Here is a 19,112-nt window from a genome sequence, read left to right as displayed (position 1 = left end):
CATATCGGCTGTGCTCACAGACCGGTTCGGAGGTCGAGCCGTTGCCACTTCCGGCGCCATGGTGAGCGCATGTGGATTCGTACTCAGCTTCTTTGCCACCGGAATCGCACAACTTTGTTTCACGTTCGGATTTCTAGGAGGTAAGAATTTATAAACATTTGTGTTTAACTATTACCTTACATACTTTTAATAGGGAGGTGTCGAGTTTGATGCCCACTCAGGGAGCGATATCGAGATATTACCAAAAGCACCAAATACTGGTCTTTCCCCGAAGAAACGGACATGAAAGCGTCTCCACAATCCTTATGCGTTGTATGCCGGACACGGACGCTTTTGCGTTCTATACCGGACACGGACAAGGACGCTTATGCTTTCTATACCGGACACGGACAAGGACGCTTATGCTTTCTATACCGGACACGGACAAGGACGCTTATGCGTTCTATACCGGACACGGACAAGGACGCTTATGCGTTCTGTACCGGACACGGACTAGGACGCTGATGCGTCCTATACTGGGCACGGACAAGGAGGCTGATGCGTTCTATACTGGACACGGACAAGGACACTGATGCGTTCTATACTGGGCACGGACAAGGACGCTCATGCGTTCTATACTGGACACGGACAAGGACGCTTATGCGTTCTATACTGGACACGGACTAGGACGCTGATGCGTTCTATACTGTGACACGGACAAGGACTTTACAGTCCACGTCTTTATAAGGCCGAGGCTTTGATGCAATAGAGACAAAATAGGTTAACCCTTTACCACTTAGATACGTATTTAAACCTGAATGCAATAGATCTAACAATCAATATTTTAAGAAAAAAATTCGGCGGAAAATAAATAATGATGTCATTTTGTCGTAAGTATACAAAAGCCGGACAAATATTAATATAAACTACAGGTACTGGAACATGTGAACAGAAGATATCCACATTATGATAATGTTTACAGCTTCTAAGAATGTAGAATACATGTACATACCAAAAGGGACATAACACAACCCCGCACTTTTTTTATCTGGAGTCTTTTGAGAAATGCTTAATTGCCATAAAAAAATCGGGATAAGAAGTCGCGGTATTTGATAGTTTTGTGCTGTTGTCAACTAACCAACAACAGCAGTATTTCATTTAAATCGGCAGTAAATTTACCAACTAACACTTTTCCTGGGGTACCCTGGACTACCAGAACTAATTTCATATTCTTATGAGGTATCAGAGATATGGCGAGAATGGTCGTAGACAAGATTTAATTACCAATCCCAGGTTATATAGTCGGGTCAAGAATCAAACCCTCGGTCCTCGGATGTGTAGGCCAGCACTCTACCAACTGATCTGGCCGGCCCGGTTGGTAACAACATGCAATACCAATGTCACACGATGTTACACGGTTATATTTGCCAGATCGAATTTGTTATTATTTGTTCTACGATTGACATTTTATCATTTTCACAAAACGTGAAAATTTACGCAGTTATTTTGGCATTCACCTTTCCTGTTGCATATAATTATCACAAGAAACGTTAGTCAAAACCCATCTTTAAAAGGTACGCCGAAAACGATAATTGATTACTCACTCCTCTTTGTGTGAATCGTGGGATGTCGTAGTTGCTATGGTGTCCCCCTAGAGACCAGGAGGTCGTAGTTTTGATCCCCACTGCGGGAGCGTTATAGTATCTCACCAAAAGGCAACAAGTACTGGTTCTACCCAGGAAAATGACTCGAGAGCGTTTCAATACGCATAAGGCTTTCGATGCAACCGAGCTTAAAATGTGACTAATCGTGCATCCAACGTCTTTCAGGCATCGGGTTCGGACTAATGTACCTGTCGGCGGGGGTCTATGTCATCAGGTACTTCGATAAGAGACGCGCCCTGGCGAACGGTCTCGCCATTTGTGGATCAGGCAAGTTTGTAGCCCGTAGAGTTCTTCTTGAATGCTTTTATAAGCTCATACGTTCAAATTTTGCAACCAGTAGCCCGTCGAGTGGTTCTTGAATGCATGGAGCTTTTATGAGTAAATATACGTATGGCTTTTTTGAGTAAATACGTTCATATTTTATGAGTTCATACGTGCAAATATTGCAACCAGTAGCCCGTCGGTATGACTGGTTTCAATTACGGTTAATATGTTTTAACAGAGCTGTGCACTGTAAAAAGGAGGTTCAATGCATGTGTGTACAGGCTAATCAGGGACGACACTTTCCGCTTTTATGATATTTTCTGTTTAAAGAATGTCTCTTTTTAGCAAAAATCCAGTTTAGACGGAAAGAGTCGTCCCTGAATAGCCTGTGCGGAATGCATGGCTTATTACTATAACGTGTGACTATGTTAAGCGAGTATCATAACCAGGCAAATATCACACTCTGCTGTAAAAACTGGTTCTGGTGGAGTTTTGTGGATGCTTTTTGTTTCTAAACTTAGTTGGTCAGCGCTCTACAATTCTATAACTTAGTTGGCCAGCGCTCTACAATTCTATAACTTAGTTGGTCAGCGCTCTACAATTCTGAGGATCGCGATTTTGATTGCCGACCATTTGCATAATGTGTTTGGGGATAGGTCATGAAAATTTTCATACGACCATTCTCACCCTAGGTCTGGATTAATTAACCCATTTATGCCTAGGGGACTCTCCCATCCTTCTAAATTTAAATAATCTAGATCAATTTATTTCCAAAATAAGGGATGTCTAGTATATTTATTTCTATATTTATATTATTTCTTACAGAAAATCCTTTAAGCAAACAGCGCAGACGCTGATGAGACGCCGCATCATGCGGCGTCTCATCTGCGTCTGTGCTGTTTGCCAATGCCTTTTTTCTAGACGCTAGGCATAAATGGGTTGTCAGTCACTTGCAAACGTATGTGCATTTATTACTGGGTAATCATCTTAGCCTGGACAATGTTTTTATGTTAACTGACGACGTGATATAACTGAAATACTGTTTACAACGTTGAAAAGAAACACACGATCAAACAAAAAAACGTTCTGTCCTCAGGGGTTGGGACGATCGTGTTCAACCAGGTAACGCGGATTCTCTTGGACGCCTACGGATGGCGCGGCACCATGCTCATCTACGCCGGTTTGGCGCTCAATTGCGCAGTATTCGGGCTACTGCTGTTTCCGCTTCCGGAATTTCGCGCGAATTGTGGAGACGGAAGTGGTTCGAAATTAATTGAAACAGAGACCGAGGCACGCGGTATTTCTGGACCAGTACCGGAAGTGAGTTTGAAAGTCGAACACAAATTATTGGAGTTTCATGTTAGTGATATTCGCAAAACAGAGGATGCTCCGATTATTATAGAGTTAAAATCAATGACTACTGATGAACGCTACGTGTATACTGATTGCTTACATCCTATAGCGCATTCATTCAACACAGCCGTCGAAGAAGTGTCTTTCATTTCTGACGCTCTTTGTAAAAACCAAGAACACGAGATAGGTAAATCGGATAACAGCAATGAGTGTACGAAAATTTCAAAGAAACATTGGAGATTGCGCCTAGGCAACGTATGCAACTCGATGTTCAGTTTTGATTTGCTCAGGGACACAAGGTGTCTGTTTTTCCTGGGGTCGGCGTTCGTGCTCAATCTGGCTTTTACAATTCCCTACAATCTTCTGCCGGACCAGGCGGTCGAAGAGAACGGGATGTCCAAGCAAGAGGCGACCTGGATCATTTCTACTATAGGTAGCGTATATATATCTGAAACGCACTCTGATGAAACTTGGTTTATAGCATATGCGTAAAGTGTCGTCCCTGATTAGCCTGTGGGTACCACACATGCTTATCTGGGACGACACTTTCCGCATAAGCTTAATTTTTGATTGGAAGAAACTTCCTTTATATTATGAAAAAGCGTAAAGTGTGGTTCCTGATGAGCCTGTGCTGACTGAACAGGCTTATCTGGGACGATACTTTACGCACATGCATTATGCTCAGTTTTCTCAGAACACGACTTATTTATACAATTTATATTTCCATGTATATAATTCTTGCATTGTTGATCTAAAGTGTTCACGGTTTCCCATCTCTGTTCATGGCTTCAGTGAACAACTGAATATCGACACATTTGGCATTCATACAATTTTGAATAAATTACTATTTTAAAATGTGCATAGACTTGACTATGTCACTTCATTGGTAAAAGAGAAGTATAATATTCTTACCGATACCTATTAAGTATACATCGCGGCAAATGCCCGTCATACATTGTGGCTTTAATTTAAAGACATTAAACGATTTTTAATTCGATTGTAAACAACACGAGCATGAGTGTTTTTCTTGACCATTTTGGACTCGAAGACCGAGTAAGTTTCTTGCATAATATCCGAGCTCGAGCATTGCACGTGTATGGGTAGAACTGACTAGCGCATGGTTGACATAACGAACTGACTAGCACATGGTTGACATAACGAACTGACTAGCGCATGGTTGACATAACGAACTGACTAGTGCATGGTTGACATAACGAACTGACTAGCGCATGGTTGACATAACGAACTGACTAGTGCATGGTTGACATAACGAAATGACTAGCGCATGGTTGACATAACGAACTGACTAGCGCATGGTTGACATAACGAACTGACTAGTGCATGGTTGACATAACGAACTGACTAGCACATGGTTGATATAACGAACTGACTAGCACATGGTTGACATAACGAACTGACTAGCGCATGGTTGACATAACGAACTGACTAGCGCATGATTGACATAACAATGCATGTACGTGTTTCATAGTCCTTCCGCGCATGGCTGCATTTTGTGATGACCCGGAGTTAATCCGAGCATTCATATTAACTTCATAGCTTCTCCAAATCTAGGCTTAATTTGAAATTGCATCTGCATTTTCTCCTTTTAGCAAGTAGGTTTTGATTTAATATACCAGTATTCAATTTCGGTGCGTCCTTTGTGCTGCTGGTGGAAACCGGCGGGTCCGGAAGAAATCTCGCCTTTCTGGTACTTGCAATACGAAAAAGGCCCTTATCGAATATTGTACATAGTATCCGCGGTGTCCAGTGATTTAGCAAGGTTTAAAAAAGAATAACTAAAATCTCGCCCACTTCTGTTAAAAGACTAGTATGGTAACACCAAAAGCTGACAAAAAGTGTTCGCGTGCATCGTGACAGGAATCGCCAATACTCTGAGTCGGATTTTTCTTGGCTGGGTGGGAGACCGCGCCTGCGTCAACCGGATGTGGATGATGCAAGGGGCGCTGTTCATGGCCGGCCTCTCCACCGCTCTGTCGCCTCTTCTCATCAGCTTCGCCACCAAGCTTGTCTACAGCTGCCTCATCGGTGCTGCATTAGGTGGGTTACACACCACATTAGTTAGGTTACACATCACATTAAGCCGCTCCTTTAAAGGGACTTATTCACTGTTTGGGCAACATAACATTTAAATAAAGTCATATATTTGGAACAGAGGGTTTGCATTATACGAATAATTCGAAAAAACAGTCCTGAATCATGAAAAAATATAGGTCAATTTATGGATAATCGTAAAATGAAATAGGTAAAATAATCAAGCTTTAGTGTTCAATACTTCTCAAACAAAGTGTATTTCTGATTTCGTTCGATGTTATCTTCGAAAGCCTGAACGTCCCATAGGTACAGAATTGGGTTTTGCTTTTGCTTTTTATCAACCTTTGTTGTCCAACTTTTAAAATAATGAAAGACTATTTCACAAAATAGTATTGATTTGTTATGACAAGCATTGATTGACAATTTCCTAAAATGTGAAAATCGTTTAACGAGTCCTTTCAACAGCTCTTATTTAGTGAAAATGTCATCTACAACTTCCAGATTTCAACTGCACTATGAATGTTTCACAGAAACGCTCTTTCAAAAGAGCAACTTTCTCTTGTTGGTTAAGTATAGTTTAGTTGTCGCGTTGGACCTGCTTTTGTCTCAATATGACAATTCCACAAGGGAAATAATTTTGGTAAACATTTATACATATCCTACCAAAGTTATCTCGCTTAGCTCTAACGTCAGTTAAACTTCACCATAAAGCGTTTTGGGGTTTCTGGAATTAAAGAAAAAATCTTAGGATACATTAAACAATAAATATCTTTTTAAAAAGATATACGGCGTTGATTGTGGTAGGAGTTGGCGAAAGGTAAAGCGTTTAATAAATGAAATCAAAGATAGCGAATGTTTTTTTCTGTGCAGTTCTTAGCTGCATCACATTCAGTACGGGATGTTACGCGGAGTTTTCGCGGCTTATTTTACTTTATTACATATTGCTGGTCATAAACCTAAAGATACAAAACAGAAAACCAAAAGAAGAATGGAAGTAAAATTGAAACATATGAGTCAACCGGCCACACGCGAAGTATCCGTACATATTTTAAATATTTATACGCGCGTTCTTCGAACAAACCTGTTTTAGTGATTTGTCGGGCATTGCTATTTGATTCGATTATTAACAGTATCGAGAATCATCGCGATCAGGCTTAATACATTTTCAATATGGTGGAACAATTCTTGTTAAATTAATCAAAAATAATATTTATCATGGTATTGTTGAAAACACGTTAAGAATCTATTATTGACATACCATAATTATATCGCTGAATATCTTCATTTAACATATTTCTGGTCTAAAGAAAATTCAAGTTCACCTAGTTCACGCGATAGCGTCTATATTATTGGCGTCGCACTGTGTGCGGCGACTCGTATGTAATACGTTTTTTTTCGCTTATGGGAGGAGAAGTTATTTTACAGATCAATGCATATATTTTTGTTGTCAGAATATCTTGCATAGTGGTGATTTTTTGTGTAAATTAGTGTAAATAAGTACTGCATTTGTGCCTATTACATTTACTACAACATTTATTGCCAATAATGCAAAGCTAATTCTTTTAATTAATAACTGATCTCAGGGACTGGGCAATAATAAAAGATCACAGGGACTGGGCAAATACGCGAACCGGTGAAACTTAATGGTTTTGTATAAAAACAAAACATAATAAAAATATATTTATTTTGTGGTTTTTCTATAAATAGCGCAGACTTTTGCTGTTCGAGTTTTGGTTAACGCGTATTTTCTTCAATTTTACAAGACGACAGCGATTACACGGTTTATTGCTTTATTGATAACCGTTACACTACAGTCACTTATTAATATCTTAGTTAGAAGGTGATTTTTCAAGCGGTTCCGTAGTGTAGTGGTTACACGCTCGCTTCACATGTGAGAGGCCCAAGGTTCGAGCCCCAGTAGAATCAAATTATTTTATTTGTGTTCTATGTTAACTTTTTGTTTTGATGTAGCCATTTTAGTTTAAATAAATATGCTGTTTTATTGTAACCATTTTTTGTTTTTATTATGCCAATGAAATATGTGTGAGAGGGTGGGGGGCGGTCGTAAACACATTAAAACTTTTACAATGTTTTCATATCAATGATTACTCAACCCCTATCGTAAATGAGCAACGTAAGAATAAGTTCAGAATCATCTCCCCTTGAAGATGAGAAAAATATAAAATTACGCTTACCAGATGAAGCAGATTTTTTAAAACCTACACATTTCTGTTCCATTAATGAAAACTGCACAAAAAGGAAACCAATGTAAATAAAATGAACTATGAAATATTTTGGGGTTACAACACAAAATCATAGATAATGGTTATTTGGGGGTTATAACACAACATCATAGATAATGGTTATTTGGGGGTTATAACACAAAATCATAGATAATGGTTATACCAGTATCTTTTTCTATTTTGTTTAAAATAATCGGCCAATAATATATTAATATTTACAATAGAAAAAAATCGTTCCATGTAACTTCATTAAGTGCCTTTTACACTGAAATTCCCGACGCCCTTCAATTGATGGTTTGCATCAATACTTATCATGTATAACGATTGTTTTACTGGCCGCGAACTGACCCTGATACCTTGCGGGTTGGATTAATGCGATGCATTAAAGTAAGGCCACGCTTCCACTGCTGGAACGACGGCTTGTTTAAAACTTTATACTTTTACATGTTAAATGTTCAATTTCGAAAACAATTTAAAATGGTTTGGCCAAAACGAATAACGATAGGGAAAAACGATACTTTTATAAACTTAAATATAGTAGTACACAGACAGGAATATGAAAGTAATTACTAAATATGAGAACATAGCCTTTAAGTACAAACGCTATGGCGCTGGCGATCCTCTGAAAATAAAAGGTGCACGCACAAACTGTATTGATGTCGAGTGTTTAGTGTAAAAAATTTCTATCTATCAAGCCTTTTCATTAGAGATAAAGTTGTTTCATGCTGCATGAACACGCAGTAAAACAGTGTTACAAAGACGCTTTTATGTTTCCAATGTTCTGGTGGTATGCTCAAATCAGCCAACGGACTAAATTAAGTGTATTCATTCGTGTCTAGCCGCGGGAAATTTATTTGAATTTTATTGGACACTTACAAAGGTCAGGTAAGGTGAAAAGCTGGCTTATACAGCTACGCCGAAAAATAGTGCAATGAGGTCATGCTGTGTGAAAAATCCTAAACTGGATTTTTGCTTAGAAGCGACCATCTTTAAACGAAAAATACAATAAAAGCGGAAAGTGGCGTCCCTGATTAGCATGTGCGAACTGCACAGGCTAATCTGGGACTTCACTTGACGCACATGCATTAAACCCCCTTTTCACAGAGCACGGTCCAATTAAATGTCACGGACTAAAAAGAATTGCTAATAAAAGACGTATGTGCTTATTTTACTAAGAAGCTAAATATTTCGTTTAAACTTTGAAAGAGCTTAAATCTGCATGAGACTTAAACCGCTGCCCGTTTGCAGGTGGTTACGTCATGCTTGTTCCGGTTGTGCTCGCGGACATGTTCGGTGCTGACGTCATCAGCCGGTCGCTAGGGCTCGTGTTGTTCGTGGTAGGCGTGGCCGGCTTTGTGTCAACGCCCATCGGAGGTAAGCGTTGTAGAGACTTCGTGTAACATTATACGACTTTTCATCGTTTTCCCCCAAACAGCACACAACCGCACCCAAATTGAATAACTTTCAGTAAAATTTAAAAAATTGGCTGGACAGTGTATCTCTTATTTTTAAAGTCGTGCAAAAACAGAGAGAAAAAATGACTGAATTAATAAAGCAAATACTCTGAAAATTCAATAATATATTACATGCATTTACTTTTAAATATTAATGTTTGGCTTTCCTTGTTTAAGATGGGTGATGTGTTACTCACACGTGTCTTCTTATAATATTGCGAAATGTAAAATGTATTATTGAATTTTCAGAGTATTTGCTTTATTAATTCAAAGAAGACACGTGTGAGCAACACCTCATCAACAAGGAAAGCCAAAAATTAATATTTAAAAGTAAATGTATATGTAATATAATATTTTTTGAAAGCCATGTTCGACGTGTTACTTTCGTATACTGCGCATTCAGATACCGTTTGCTTGACAACATTATACGTGCTTATTTCAGGCTGGCTGTTTGATCGGACCGGCAGCTACACTTTTTCCTTCATCGTCGCAGGGGCAGAGTTTATTGTGGCTGGAGCACTGCTTCTGGTTCCCAAGTGTTTAAATGGGAATAGAACATAAAAGGACGTACTTGGAAAGTCTGTCTATGCGGTAAGGAAGGCCCGGCGTCGAGTCTTTCTATGACTCAGTGAGTTGGACGAATCAATAGCTATGAGATACAATGAAAGACAAGCGTCGCTGTAATTTGGTTATGGGCTAGAAAAGGCGGGAAATGCAGTAGCATCACGATGAATGATTACGTGATCCACGAGTTGTTGCGCTTATACAAACGGCAATTTACTTAGCATCTCTCTGAGGTTAGTGTCTGTACATGAGCATATAAGAAGAAAGAATGTGAACTTTCATAAATAATCGCGGAGGAGAATGTCTGTGCAGTTGCAGTCAAATCAATACATCTTTGGTTTTACTGTAACAATCGAAGTAAGATTTTGTTGATTGTATGTTACATCTGATAGCATAACGTACAGTTTTGTGCTACTTATTGTAATACTTTAAACAGATGGATGATAAAATTTGTATTTACTGAAGATATTACAGTTTGGCGATTCGGAAGTGTTTTCAAATGAAGTTGTTCGTAAAACAAGTAGTGAATATGTGTACATATTGAAGCCAAGTAGTTTACACTCAGATTCGACAAATTTGCGTGTGAAACAATACATTGTCGGTGAGCACAAATGAATGTTTACGTCAATATCAATTAGTGGACGTTTAGAACTCTGTTTCGTATCATGCACATATGTTAAAAATGTCAAAACGAGAAGTATGTCAAGACAGTGTGATATAGAATTTATTTGCGTTTCATCGAGGTTTCTGGCGAGTCTAAACAACAAAGCAGTGTGTCCGACAACCCGAATAGCACTGAAAATCACGAGTATATCTCGACTTTACCCGCTGCGAAATTTCTTAGCGGAATGACATAATAACAGCTCCACTAAAAAAATGTGCAGAGTAAAGTCTATATATAAAGCGAATTGCAATACAAAACAAGGGCTGTTTGTAAAACAAGCATGCCCCCCCCCCCCCCCCAATGGGGTGTTCGTTGTAGTGGCAGCAATTGTGTGAATACGTTAGAAACCATTTTACTGCTTCAGTGTGACCTTGACCTTTGACCTGAAAATCAATAGGGGTCATCTGCCAGTCATGATCAATGTACCTATTAAGTTTCATGATCCTAGGCCTAAGCATTCTTGAGTTATCATCCGGAAACCATTTTACTGTTTAGAGTCACTGTGACCTTGACCTTTAACCTAGTGACCTGAAAATCAATAGGGGTCATCTGCCAGTCATGATCAATCTACCTATGAAGTTTCATGATCCTAGGCCTAAGCGTTCTTGAGTTATCATCCGGAAACCATTTGCTGGGCGGACCGACCGACGGACCGACATGTGCAATACAATATACCCCCTCTTCTTCGAAGGGGGGCATAATAAACTCATATCACTTTCTTGCTGATACGACTGGAAAATGAGCATTTAAACAATTAATACAAGTTATAAAGGGTATAAAACGTCGAAAAATCCTCGTCTCTGCAGGGACGTCGCCGCCCAATCTCCACGCAGAGTTGTCGTTCCTTGCTCTCACATACAACTCTGCGTAAGGCTCAGCATGCCATTTTGCCTATAAAATAAGTAAAACCGAATAAACGCATTCAATGTATATTTGATTGGATATTTTTAAGATCAGAGGCGTACAATAATGAAATAGACATTTTTAATTACGATACATCATGCAAAAACTTGCGAGTTTTAATGCAACTCTTTGGAACTATTTTATTGCCCATTTACGCAGATGGAATCATTCCACGCACTTCACAAATGTAAACAATTGAACATAATTTGTATCGAGTTACGTTAGGCATTGCTTCGACGTATGAATGTAGGTTTGTTAACATAAAAAACATATCAATTTTATAATAATGAATTAAGACTGATATAAGATATTATAGTATGAGGTGGTTTTCTTTAATGCAGTGAATGTAATGTAACCAAGAGGTTGTTTAGTATTCTGTAACCTCCATGATGAACGCTTGGAATGATCATGACATGAATGAGACGCTTTCATAAAAATACTCCGTTCTAGGTTACAATATAGTAAAAGATTTCCTACACAAATTCAATGTAAAAGCAATAACTTTAACGAAAAATAAAGTCAAACTTTTGCGCATAGAGACCCTCATAACCATACCTTTTCTCGAAGAGCATTCCAAGCCGAATTGATTTAAGCAATAAAAAAGATAGGTCACGCGATATGTAAGAAAGAACTCGTCGCGAATCAAAAGTCACTGTTTTACGGCCATCTATTTACCGGCTTCTATCCAGTTCATGAGGGTTTCCCGCCATCTGTCAAAGTCTTATGTAGTCTCCAATCTTCAGATAAAAGAGTGAATTTCTAGTAAACAACAATGTTTTCCCTGCCACATGCACACAGAAATATACTAAAATAAAGTCATGGCAAGTGACCCTACAGAGAACCGTGTCTTCAAATAAATGATGTTCATGTTTTTAGAGAGTATAGCATTGCACTCCAAAAAGATTTAGTATATTGTAACCTAAAGGAAAAATATCTTCTGATTAAAATGTGTTTTTCTTGCGTATTCTTATCTTCCTATTCATATTGCACACATATAATAAGTTTGGCTGGATTATCTGTCCATTTGGCCATTTTTTTTCATTTTTTCACACGCGGGTGTTTTCGGTCCAAAGAAGGCGATTTTAGGCCTGTTAAAGCTTAAATGTCCCTTTAAGATTTAAATGTGTTAAGTTCAATATCTGCAACAAAATACCAAAACAAACCAAATGGAAATGCACGTGGGGCTTATGCGGGGTGGTGAAAGAATGAATTTGTTAGATATTTTCACTCTAAGCAATTTTGATAATGTCTTTTTTGTGTGTGTTTTTTTTTAAATCACCCCAAAAATGTCAATTTCAAAGCAAAGAAAATCCAATTTCATCCAAGACAATAAACAAATTAGTACAAATGAGAGATCAAAAATACTTTGAAAAGAAGAAATCAATAAGCTTCCAATAACTTGTTGTTTAGCACCAATAAAAGTGTGAAATCTTGAAACGCGCCTTGTCGCTCGGAGCCCATTTATTTGCCAGAGGCCAATGATATATCCTAGCATATAATGTCATGGGTGCCTTTAAACTGCAGCAGATGGTCAATATGCATTGCCAGCTCTCATTTAGAGGTTCAAGAGAATACAAAATTTCATATTTTGGGCACAAAATAAGTACTTTTGACTATTTTTAGGGTGGCAATCTGGGTAAAAAAAATGGGGATTCATAACCAAGCGAAAGAAAAAATGCTCATTTTGGGGGTATAGAATGGACGGAGAGGTTAAAATGAACAAGATACATATATGTAGGCAAGCATTTTAAGCTTAGAAATGAGGTTCCATGTAGTAACAGGGGCAAAAAGGCAGCTCAGATCAATGCAGGCTTCCTGAAAGGGGTTTCTAGTACTTCTTTTGGGGACACAGCTTCCCGCAGAATTCTCAACACAACAAACATCATTGATCCATGTCACCTCTGTATGCAAAGACAAGCGAATAAAGTCAATACTGCCCTTAAATCACTGAATGACAGAAGCATTTACCAAATAAAAAACAAAACTGGTTGCTGAAAGTGCCAAATTTTGTCAAAAAGATCCCTCTAATGTAAACCATGAAGGGGACACTCGCTACAACAATCCTATGTTTAAGTCGGACGCGACATCTTCTCAAGCCGGAACCATGACTGTAAGCATATTGTGAGAAAACAGTACCAAACACAAGCTAATTGTAGGGTAACAAGTAGCAAATCAACTCAGCTGTGCTGCATACATGCTCAGAAACAAGGATAAACATGTTGAGTGCCAACTTCTGCTGCCAACAGAGCACGAGCTTTACGTGTCAGGACGCGGAATAATCGATACAAACTGCATGGGAATTGCACGACGGCAAGAATTTGAGTGACCACAAAACTGATTAGGACAGTATTTCACACCTTAAGCATCATAAATATGCTTATTTGCCTGTGTACATGATAATAAATTAGTATTATTACCTGTTTTACCATCAACAACCCTTATCCAGTGGCCCTCGGCTTAGTTGCAGACATTCCTCTACCTGAAAAAGTCAAAATACCCAATAGAAATAGATATACAATGAAGAAAAAAACATGCATTTATGTATTTTAAGTGTATTTCTATGAATAATATGAGGTGATAAAGCTTGTTATATGCATGATTGTACTAAATATGAAAGCTGGCTCAGTTAAGCATCTGTTGCACTGTCAAAACTGTAAAAATGTCCGCCATTCCATGTAGGTGAAATTGGGCTGTGTTTGAATGTTTATGCTTTACGCACAAGCTATTGTTGCGTTACTGGATTGCGGAGTCCTTGGCGTTGAATTCTTACTGCATGTAGCACAATAACGCTACACGGTCAACCAAAATGCCTTTGAATTTAAGACGGAAAGCAATTTAGCCCTTATTCGGCTATACAAGGGTGGGGGATCAACTTGAAAAACAACTATTCCAGGTCAAATAATCTGAATTCATGCATTTCATGCACTAATTTTCTTCTCTTTTGCTAAGAAATGACCAAAAATCAGCTTTCCCAGTCATATTTTGCACTTGCAGATGATATTACATTTTTTACCTAAAGCTAGTTTAGGTTACAATATAGTAAAAGATTTCCTACACAAATTCAATGTAAAAGCAATAACTTTAACGAAAAATAAAGTCAAACTTTTGCGCATAGAGACCCTCATAACCATACCTTTTCTCGAAGAGCATTCCAAGCCGAATTGATTTAAGCAATAAAAAAGATAGGTCACGCGATATGTAAGAAAGAACTCGTCACGAATCAAAAGTCACTGTTTTACGGCCATCTATTTACCGGCTTCTATCCAGTTCATGAGGGTTTCCCGCCATCTGTCAAAGTCTTATGTAGTCTCCAATCTTCAGATAAAAGAGTGAATTTCTAGTAAACAACAATGTTTTCCCTGCCACATGCACACAGAAATATACTAAAATAACGTCATGGCAAGTGACCCTACAGAGAACCGTGTCTTCAAATAAATGATGTTCATGTTTTTAGAGAGTTTAGCATTGCACTCCAAAAAGATTTAGTATATTGTAACCTAAATTCTAAGCCCACCACAGAGGTGAATGTAATGTAACCGTCGTGAAAGAGTTTGGTCGCCTCCTTGTTTGTCACGTGATTACCCCCTCTGTGGTGTTATCAAATACAAATGTCGTGTTGAGGGCGGTAGGTTAAATATGCAGTGATTTTTTAGACCGAGTTTTGAGCAAGTCCAAAACTTGTAAAGGTAACAGCCTAACAGGTGGACATTAACAAGATTTATTTACCCAATATCGCATGGAATCGTCTCAAACTTTGTTACCCCACCCAGAGTTGGCGCGTTTTCATAGCAGCATCAGTATTAATATAGTTCCAAATTTATGTTACAATTTTCTTCATAATAAAGTCCCCCCCCTCAAAAAACAACAACAAAAACAAACCTGCGTGTCAAACGTATATTCTGGTTCCCGTCGTACTAATACCAATACAAAGTGTCAGGGGCAAGTAATCCAGACTAGTCAAACGTACTGCTGAAGACTCATATCTATCCAGCACGTCCGCTTTCAAGCGTGGATTCGTGTCCTCTCTAGCCTATTCTTAATACCCAATAAGAAAATGCAAATAAAAAAACAGCTTACTCTGTGAAAAATCATCCGACCATAACCGGCTGATAAAATGCACATCTCCTGTTGGTAGTGAAGCTTCCCATAGAGTTTCATTGAATTCCGGTCATTAATTGCTGAGAAATAGCCCGGACAAAAATTGTGCACGGACGGACACACACACGGACAGACGAAGCGGCGACTATATGCTACCCCCAAAAATTTTGGGGAGCATAAAAACGTGTAGTGTACTATATTTGCTATGTGTATAAGAGGCCGTTTTATTGTGTGTATATATGTGTACAAATGTTAAATAAATCTTAAAATGAAATATATCTTGTGGCGTGATAATAAATAATCTTGAAATTAAACAATGTTGTTTTTACATGGCACAGAGGTGACCATCACAGGTGCAACAGTTTTCCGTTTTGATTCACACCTACACGGTATTATTCACACCTACCCGGCTATATATTATCAGTGGGACGAAACGCTACCCCCTGTAGCGGATCCGTGGTCTAGTGGTAACACACTGGCTTCACAATCCAGAGATCGCTGGTTCGATCCCCCGCTGCACCTAACCTACTAACTCGTCTTTCGCATGAGACGTTAAACCGAGGTGCAGTGTACTAGGTGCTATACACCGGGCACTAAAAGACCCAGGGTCACCTCTGGAACGGGGTGTCTCCTGTATCTTGCACTATCCCCCGTAACCAACTAACACGTCTATCTGGGGGCGATGGCCATATGGGAGACAATCCCGGTGCACTCGATAAAAAAAACAACAACACAACACACGCTACCCCTTTTCAACAGAAAGATCAGTGGCACGAACTGGTAGTGGCACGAAACGACCATAACTCCTTACAAGATTCGATTTGATACATGTGTACAGAAGTTTTGACAAGCGACGTGTAGCTGAAATAATTTAGTACTTTACTTGTATTTTAGCCATAACTTCAAACGCAGTTGTTCATCGTACACATTCAAGAATTAAATATTCACTATGCCATATAAAATTTTTAAAGTACACCGGTATATGTAAATGTACCTTAATGTATGAATTTATTTGTGTATATTTGAACATAATTATATATGAATGTATATGCACATTTGTATTTGGACTTTTCGTCGAATTTGATACCTGTACATAAGTATCCTTATAATACAGTCGTAAATGTACAGCTTGTTAAGTATTGCAAACGAGCTTTACAGACATGCCCTGCATGGCTAGTGTATGCGTCAATAAATGCTCATACAGCCGATTTATATCAAATTCTGGAATTTTTGTAAACGATATCAATCAGCCTAATACTAAACAGCGATCATCAACAAGTAAATTGGTTGACTCGATATCCCCACACCAAAGATTGTGTTTACGGATGAAACACATCCGTTAATTTATATTAGAATTCTAACATATAACAAAACTCTTGTTTAAGAAAGTGCAGGGTTATGGTTCTTGTTCATGACACGTCTCCTCATTGATAATTATACACCCAGGAAGTTTCATATTGAAATCTAGAATTCCAGACGTAAGGCCCTGAAAAGACGGACTGACGTACGGACATTGCCAAATCTGTATTCATCCGCCTTTCGTGAATCGTCTACGAAGTCTAGAAATGGTTTCTGTAAATACCTTGAACAAGAGGGCCAAGATGGCCCTAGTTCGCTCACCTGAGAGGAGTCGGTTCATTCAATCTTTACCAAACGTCAAACTTGACCTAGATATTGTCCAGACAAACATCCTGGTCAAGTTTCATCATTATTGAACCAAAACTCTGGCATATGGAGTGTTTTTGTTTTTGTAAGATTTGACCTGGTGACCTATATTTTGAGTTGACCCCCATTACCAAACATCAAACTTTGCTTACAAAAATAAATATTATGACCAAGATTCATAAAATCTGAAACAAAATTGTAACCTCAAGAGTGTTTACAAGGATTTTGTATAATATAATGAAAATTTGGACAATCTAAGGGCAATAATTATGGCATTTATTATGTGATATATATAAAACCAATCTTTTCACCAAGTTTCATGATGATTGGGCAAAAAGTGTGACTTCTAGTGTTCACAAGCTTTTTTTGCTATGTATATATAAGAAAACTGCCCCCCCCCCCCCCCCGGCAGCCATGTTATTCAACTGACCGGAACCATTTTTGAACTCAACTCTCATATCAAGGAAACAAATGTTCTGACCAAATTTCATGAAAATTGGGCCAAAAATGTGACTTCTAGAGTGTTCACATGTTTTGTTACTATATATATATAGAGAAAAATGCCCTGCCCACTGGTGGCCATGTTTTTTCACCGATCTGGACTATTTTCGAACTCGTCCGAGATATCAATAAAACTAATGTTTTGACAAACTTTCATGATTGGGCAAAAATTGTGACTTCTAGTGTTTACAAGGTTTCTCTATAGCCAAATAAGGAAAACCGCCCCCCCCCCCCTCCGGCAGCCATGTTATTCAACTGACTGGAGCCATTTTCGCACTCAACTCTCATATCAAGGAAACAAATGTTCTGACCAAATTTTATGAAAATTGGGCCAACAATGTGACTTCTAGAGTGTTCACATGTTTTCACTATATACATATAGAGAAAAATGCCCCGCCCACTGGCGGCCATGTCTTTTCACAGATCTGGACCATTTTCGAACTCGTCCGAGAAATCTATAAAACCAATGTTTTGACCAACTTTCATGATGATTGGGCAAAAATTGTGACTTCTAGAGTGTTTACAAGGTTTCTCTATAGCCAAATAAGGAAAACTGCCCCGCCCACTGGCGGCCATGTTTTTCAACAGACCAGAACCACTTGTGAACTCAACCAACATATCATTAAGACAAACATTTTGACAAAGTTACATGAAGATTGGGCATGAAATGTGACTTCTCCAGTGTTTACAAGTTTTTTCTTTGTTTTGACCTAGTGACCTAATTTTTGACCGGGCACGACCCAGTTTCAAACTCGACCGAGATTTCATTGGGATGAAGCTTCTGACCAAGTTTCATGAAGATCGGACAATAAATGTGGCCTCTAGCGTTTACGAACAAATTTGGACGGACAGATGGACAGACGACAAAGACCTGTCACAAAAGCTCACCTGAGCAATCAGGTAAGCTAAACAAGAGCACCGCCTTGCGGGTTCAGACCGCTCATCTATTTTATTTTTAAAGGTGAAGGGACTCTTATTTTCAATCACAAAGGAGGGAGGGGTGGAGTGAAGAGGGGTGTATATAAATTTCGGTGGGGGGGGGGGGGGGGGGGGAGGGGATTCTTGGGTGCGATGGTTGGACGGTATTTCAAACATAAAATAATAAAAATAAATATTTGTGTTTTTTAACGGTTTCAAAAAAAAAAAAAAAAAAATATGGCGGGGGGGGGGGGGGGGAAGGGGGGAGGGCACGGGGGATGGTTTGGGTCGAGTCTATTGTGGTTTGTCAGGTAAGAGTAGTTTTGTCAAAGTATCAATCAAATCTTATCATAAATAAAGAAGTTATGGCATTTTTAGCAAAATTTAATAAATTTTACCTTGAGAGTCAAGGTCATTCAAAGGTCAAGGTAAAATTCAACTTGCCAGGTACAGTAAACTCATGTTAGCATGAAAGTATTTGAAGTTTGAAAGCAATAGCCTTGATACTTTAGAGTAAAGTGGTTCGAAACACAAAATTTAACCATATATTCATAGTTACTAAGTCAAAAAAGGGCCATAATTCAGTAAAAATGACAACCAGAGTTATGCAACTTGTCCTTTTACTGTACCCTCATGATAGTTTGCGAGTGTTCCAAGTATGAAAGCAATATCTATGATACTTTAGGGGTAAAGTGGACCAAAACACAAAACTTAACAAAATTTTCAATTTTCTGAGTATAAAGGGCCCATAATTCCGTCCAAATGCCAGTCAGAGTTACATAACTTTGCC

The 19,112-nt window shown here is 38.7% G+C and overlaps 1 protein-coding gene and 1 long non-coding RNA gene across 2 annotated transcripts in view; one reads left to right on the top strand and one right to left on the bottom strand.

Annotated features, from left to right (window-relative positions):
* Positions 1-10,586, top strand: part of LOC127881361 (monocarboxylate transporter 14-like) — a 14,906-nt gene extending 4,320 nt beyond the window's left edge. Inside the window, exons 3-8 of the mRNA XM_052429136.1 lie at positions 1-140; positions 1,809-1,910; positions 3,004-3,693; positions 5,139-5,318; positions 8,804-8,929; positions 9,452-10,586. The exon at positions 1-140 is cut by the window's left edge and continues 4 nt beyond it. Of these exons, the coding sequence (XP_052285096.1) occupies positions 1-140; positions 1,809-1,910; positions 3,004-3,693; positions 5,139-5,318; positions 8,804-8,929; positions 9,452-9,570 (1,357 nt within the window). The 3' untranslated portion in view covers positions 9,571-10,586. The remainder of the gene's footprint in view (positions 141-1,808; positions 1,911-3,003; positions 3,694-5,138; positions 5,319-8,803; positions 8,930-9,451) is intronic.
* Positions 10,587-10,993: 407 nt separating this feature from the next.
* On the bottom strand, positions 10,994-13,796 carry LOC127881379 (uncharacterized). The gene is made up of 3 exons (XR_008050036.1): positions 13,558-13,796; positions 11,816-11,877; positions 10,994-11,128 (listed from the first exon to the last, which is right to left on the bottom strand). It is a non-coding gene; the product is annotated as an uncharacterized LOC127881379 (long non-coding RNA).
* Between the last annotated feature and the right edge of the window lie 5,316 nt (positions 13,797-19,112).

The sequence above is a fragment of the Dreissena polymorpha genome, chromosome 5 (assembly GCF_020536995.1).
Source record: "Dreissena polymorpha isolate Duluth1 chromosome 5, UMN_Dpol_1.0, whole genome shotgun sequence".
NCBI lineage: Eukaryota > Metazoa > Mollusca > Bivalvia > Myida > Dreissenidae > Dreissena > Dreissena polymorpha.
Note: the sequence above shows the minus strand (reverse complement) of the source record. Positions and strands in the feature narration are given on the sequence as shown.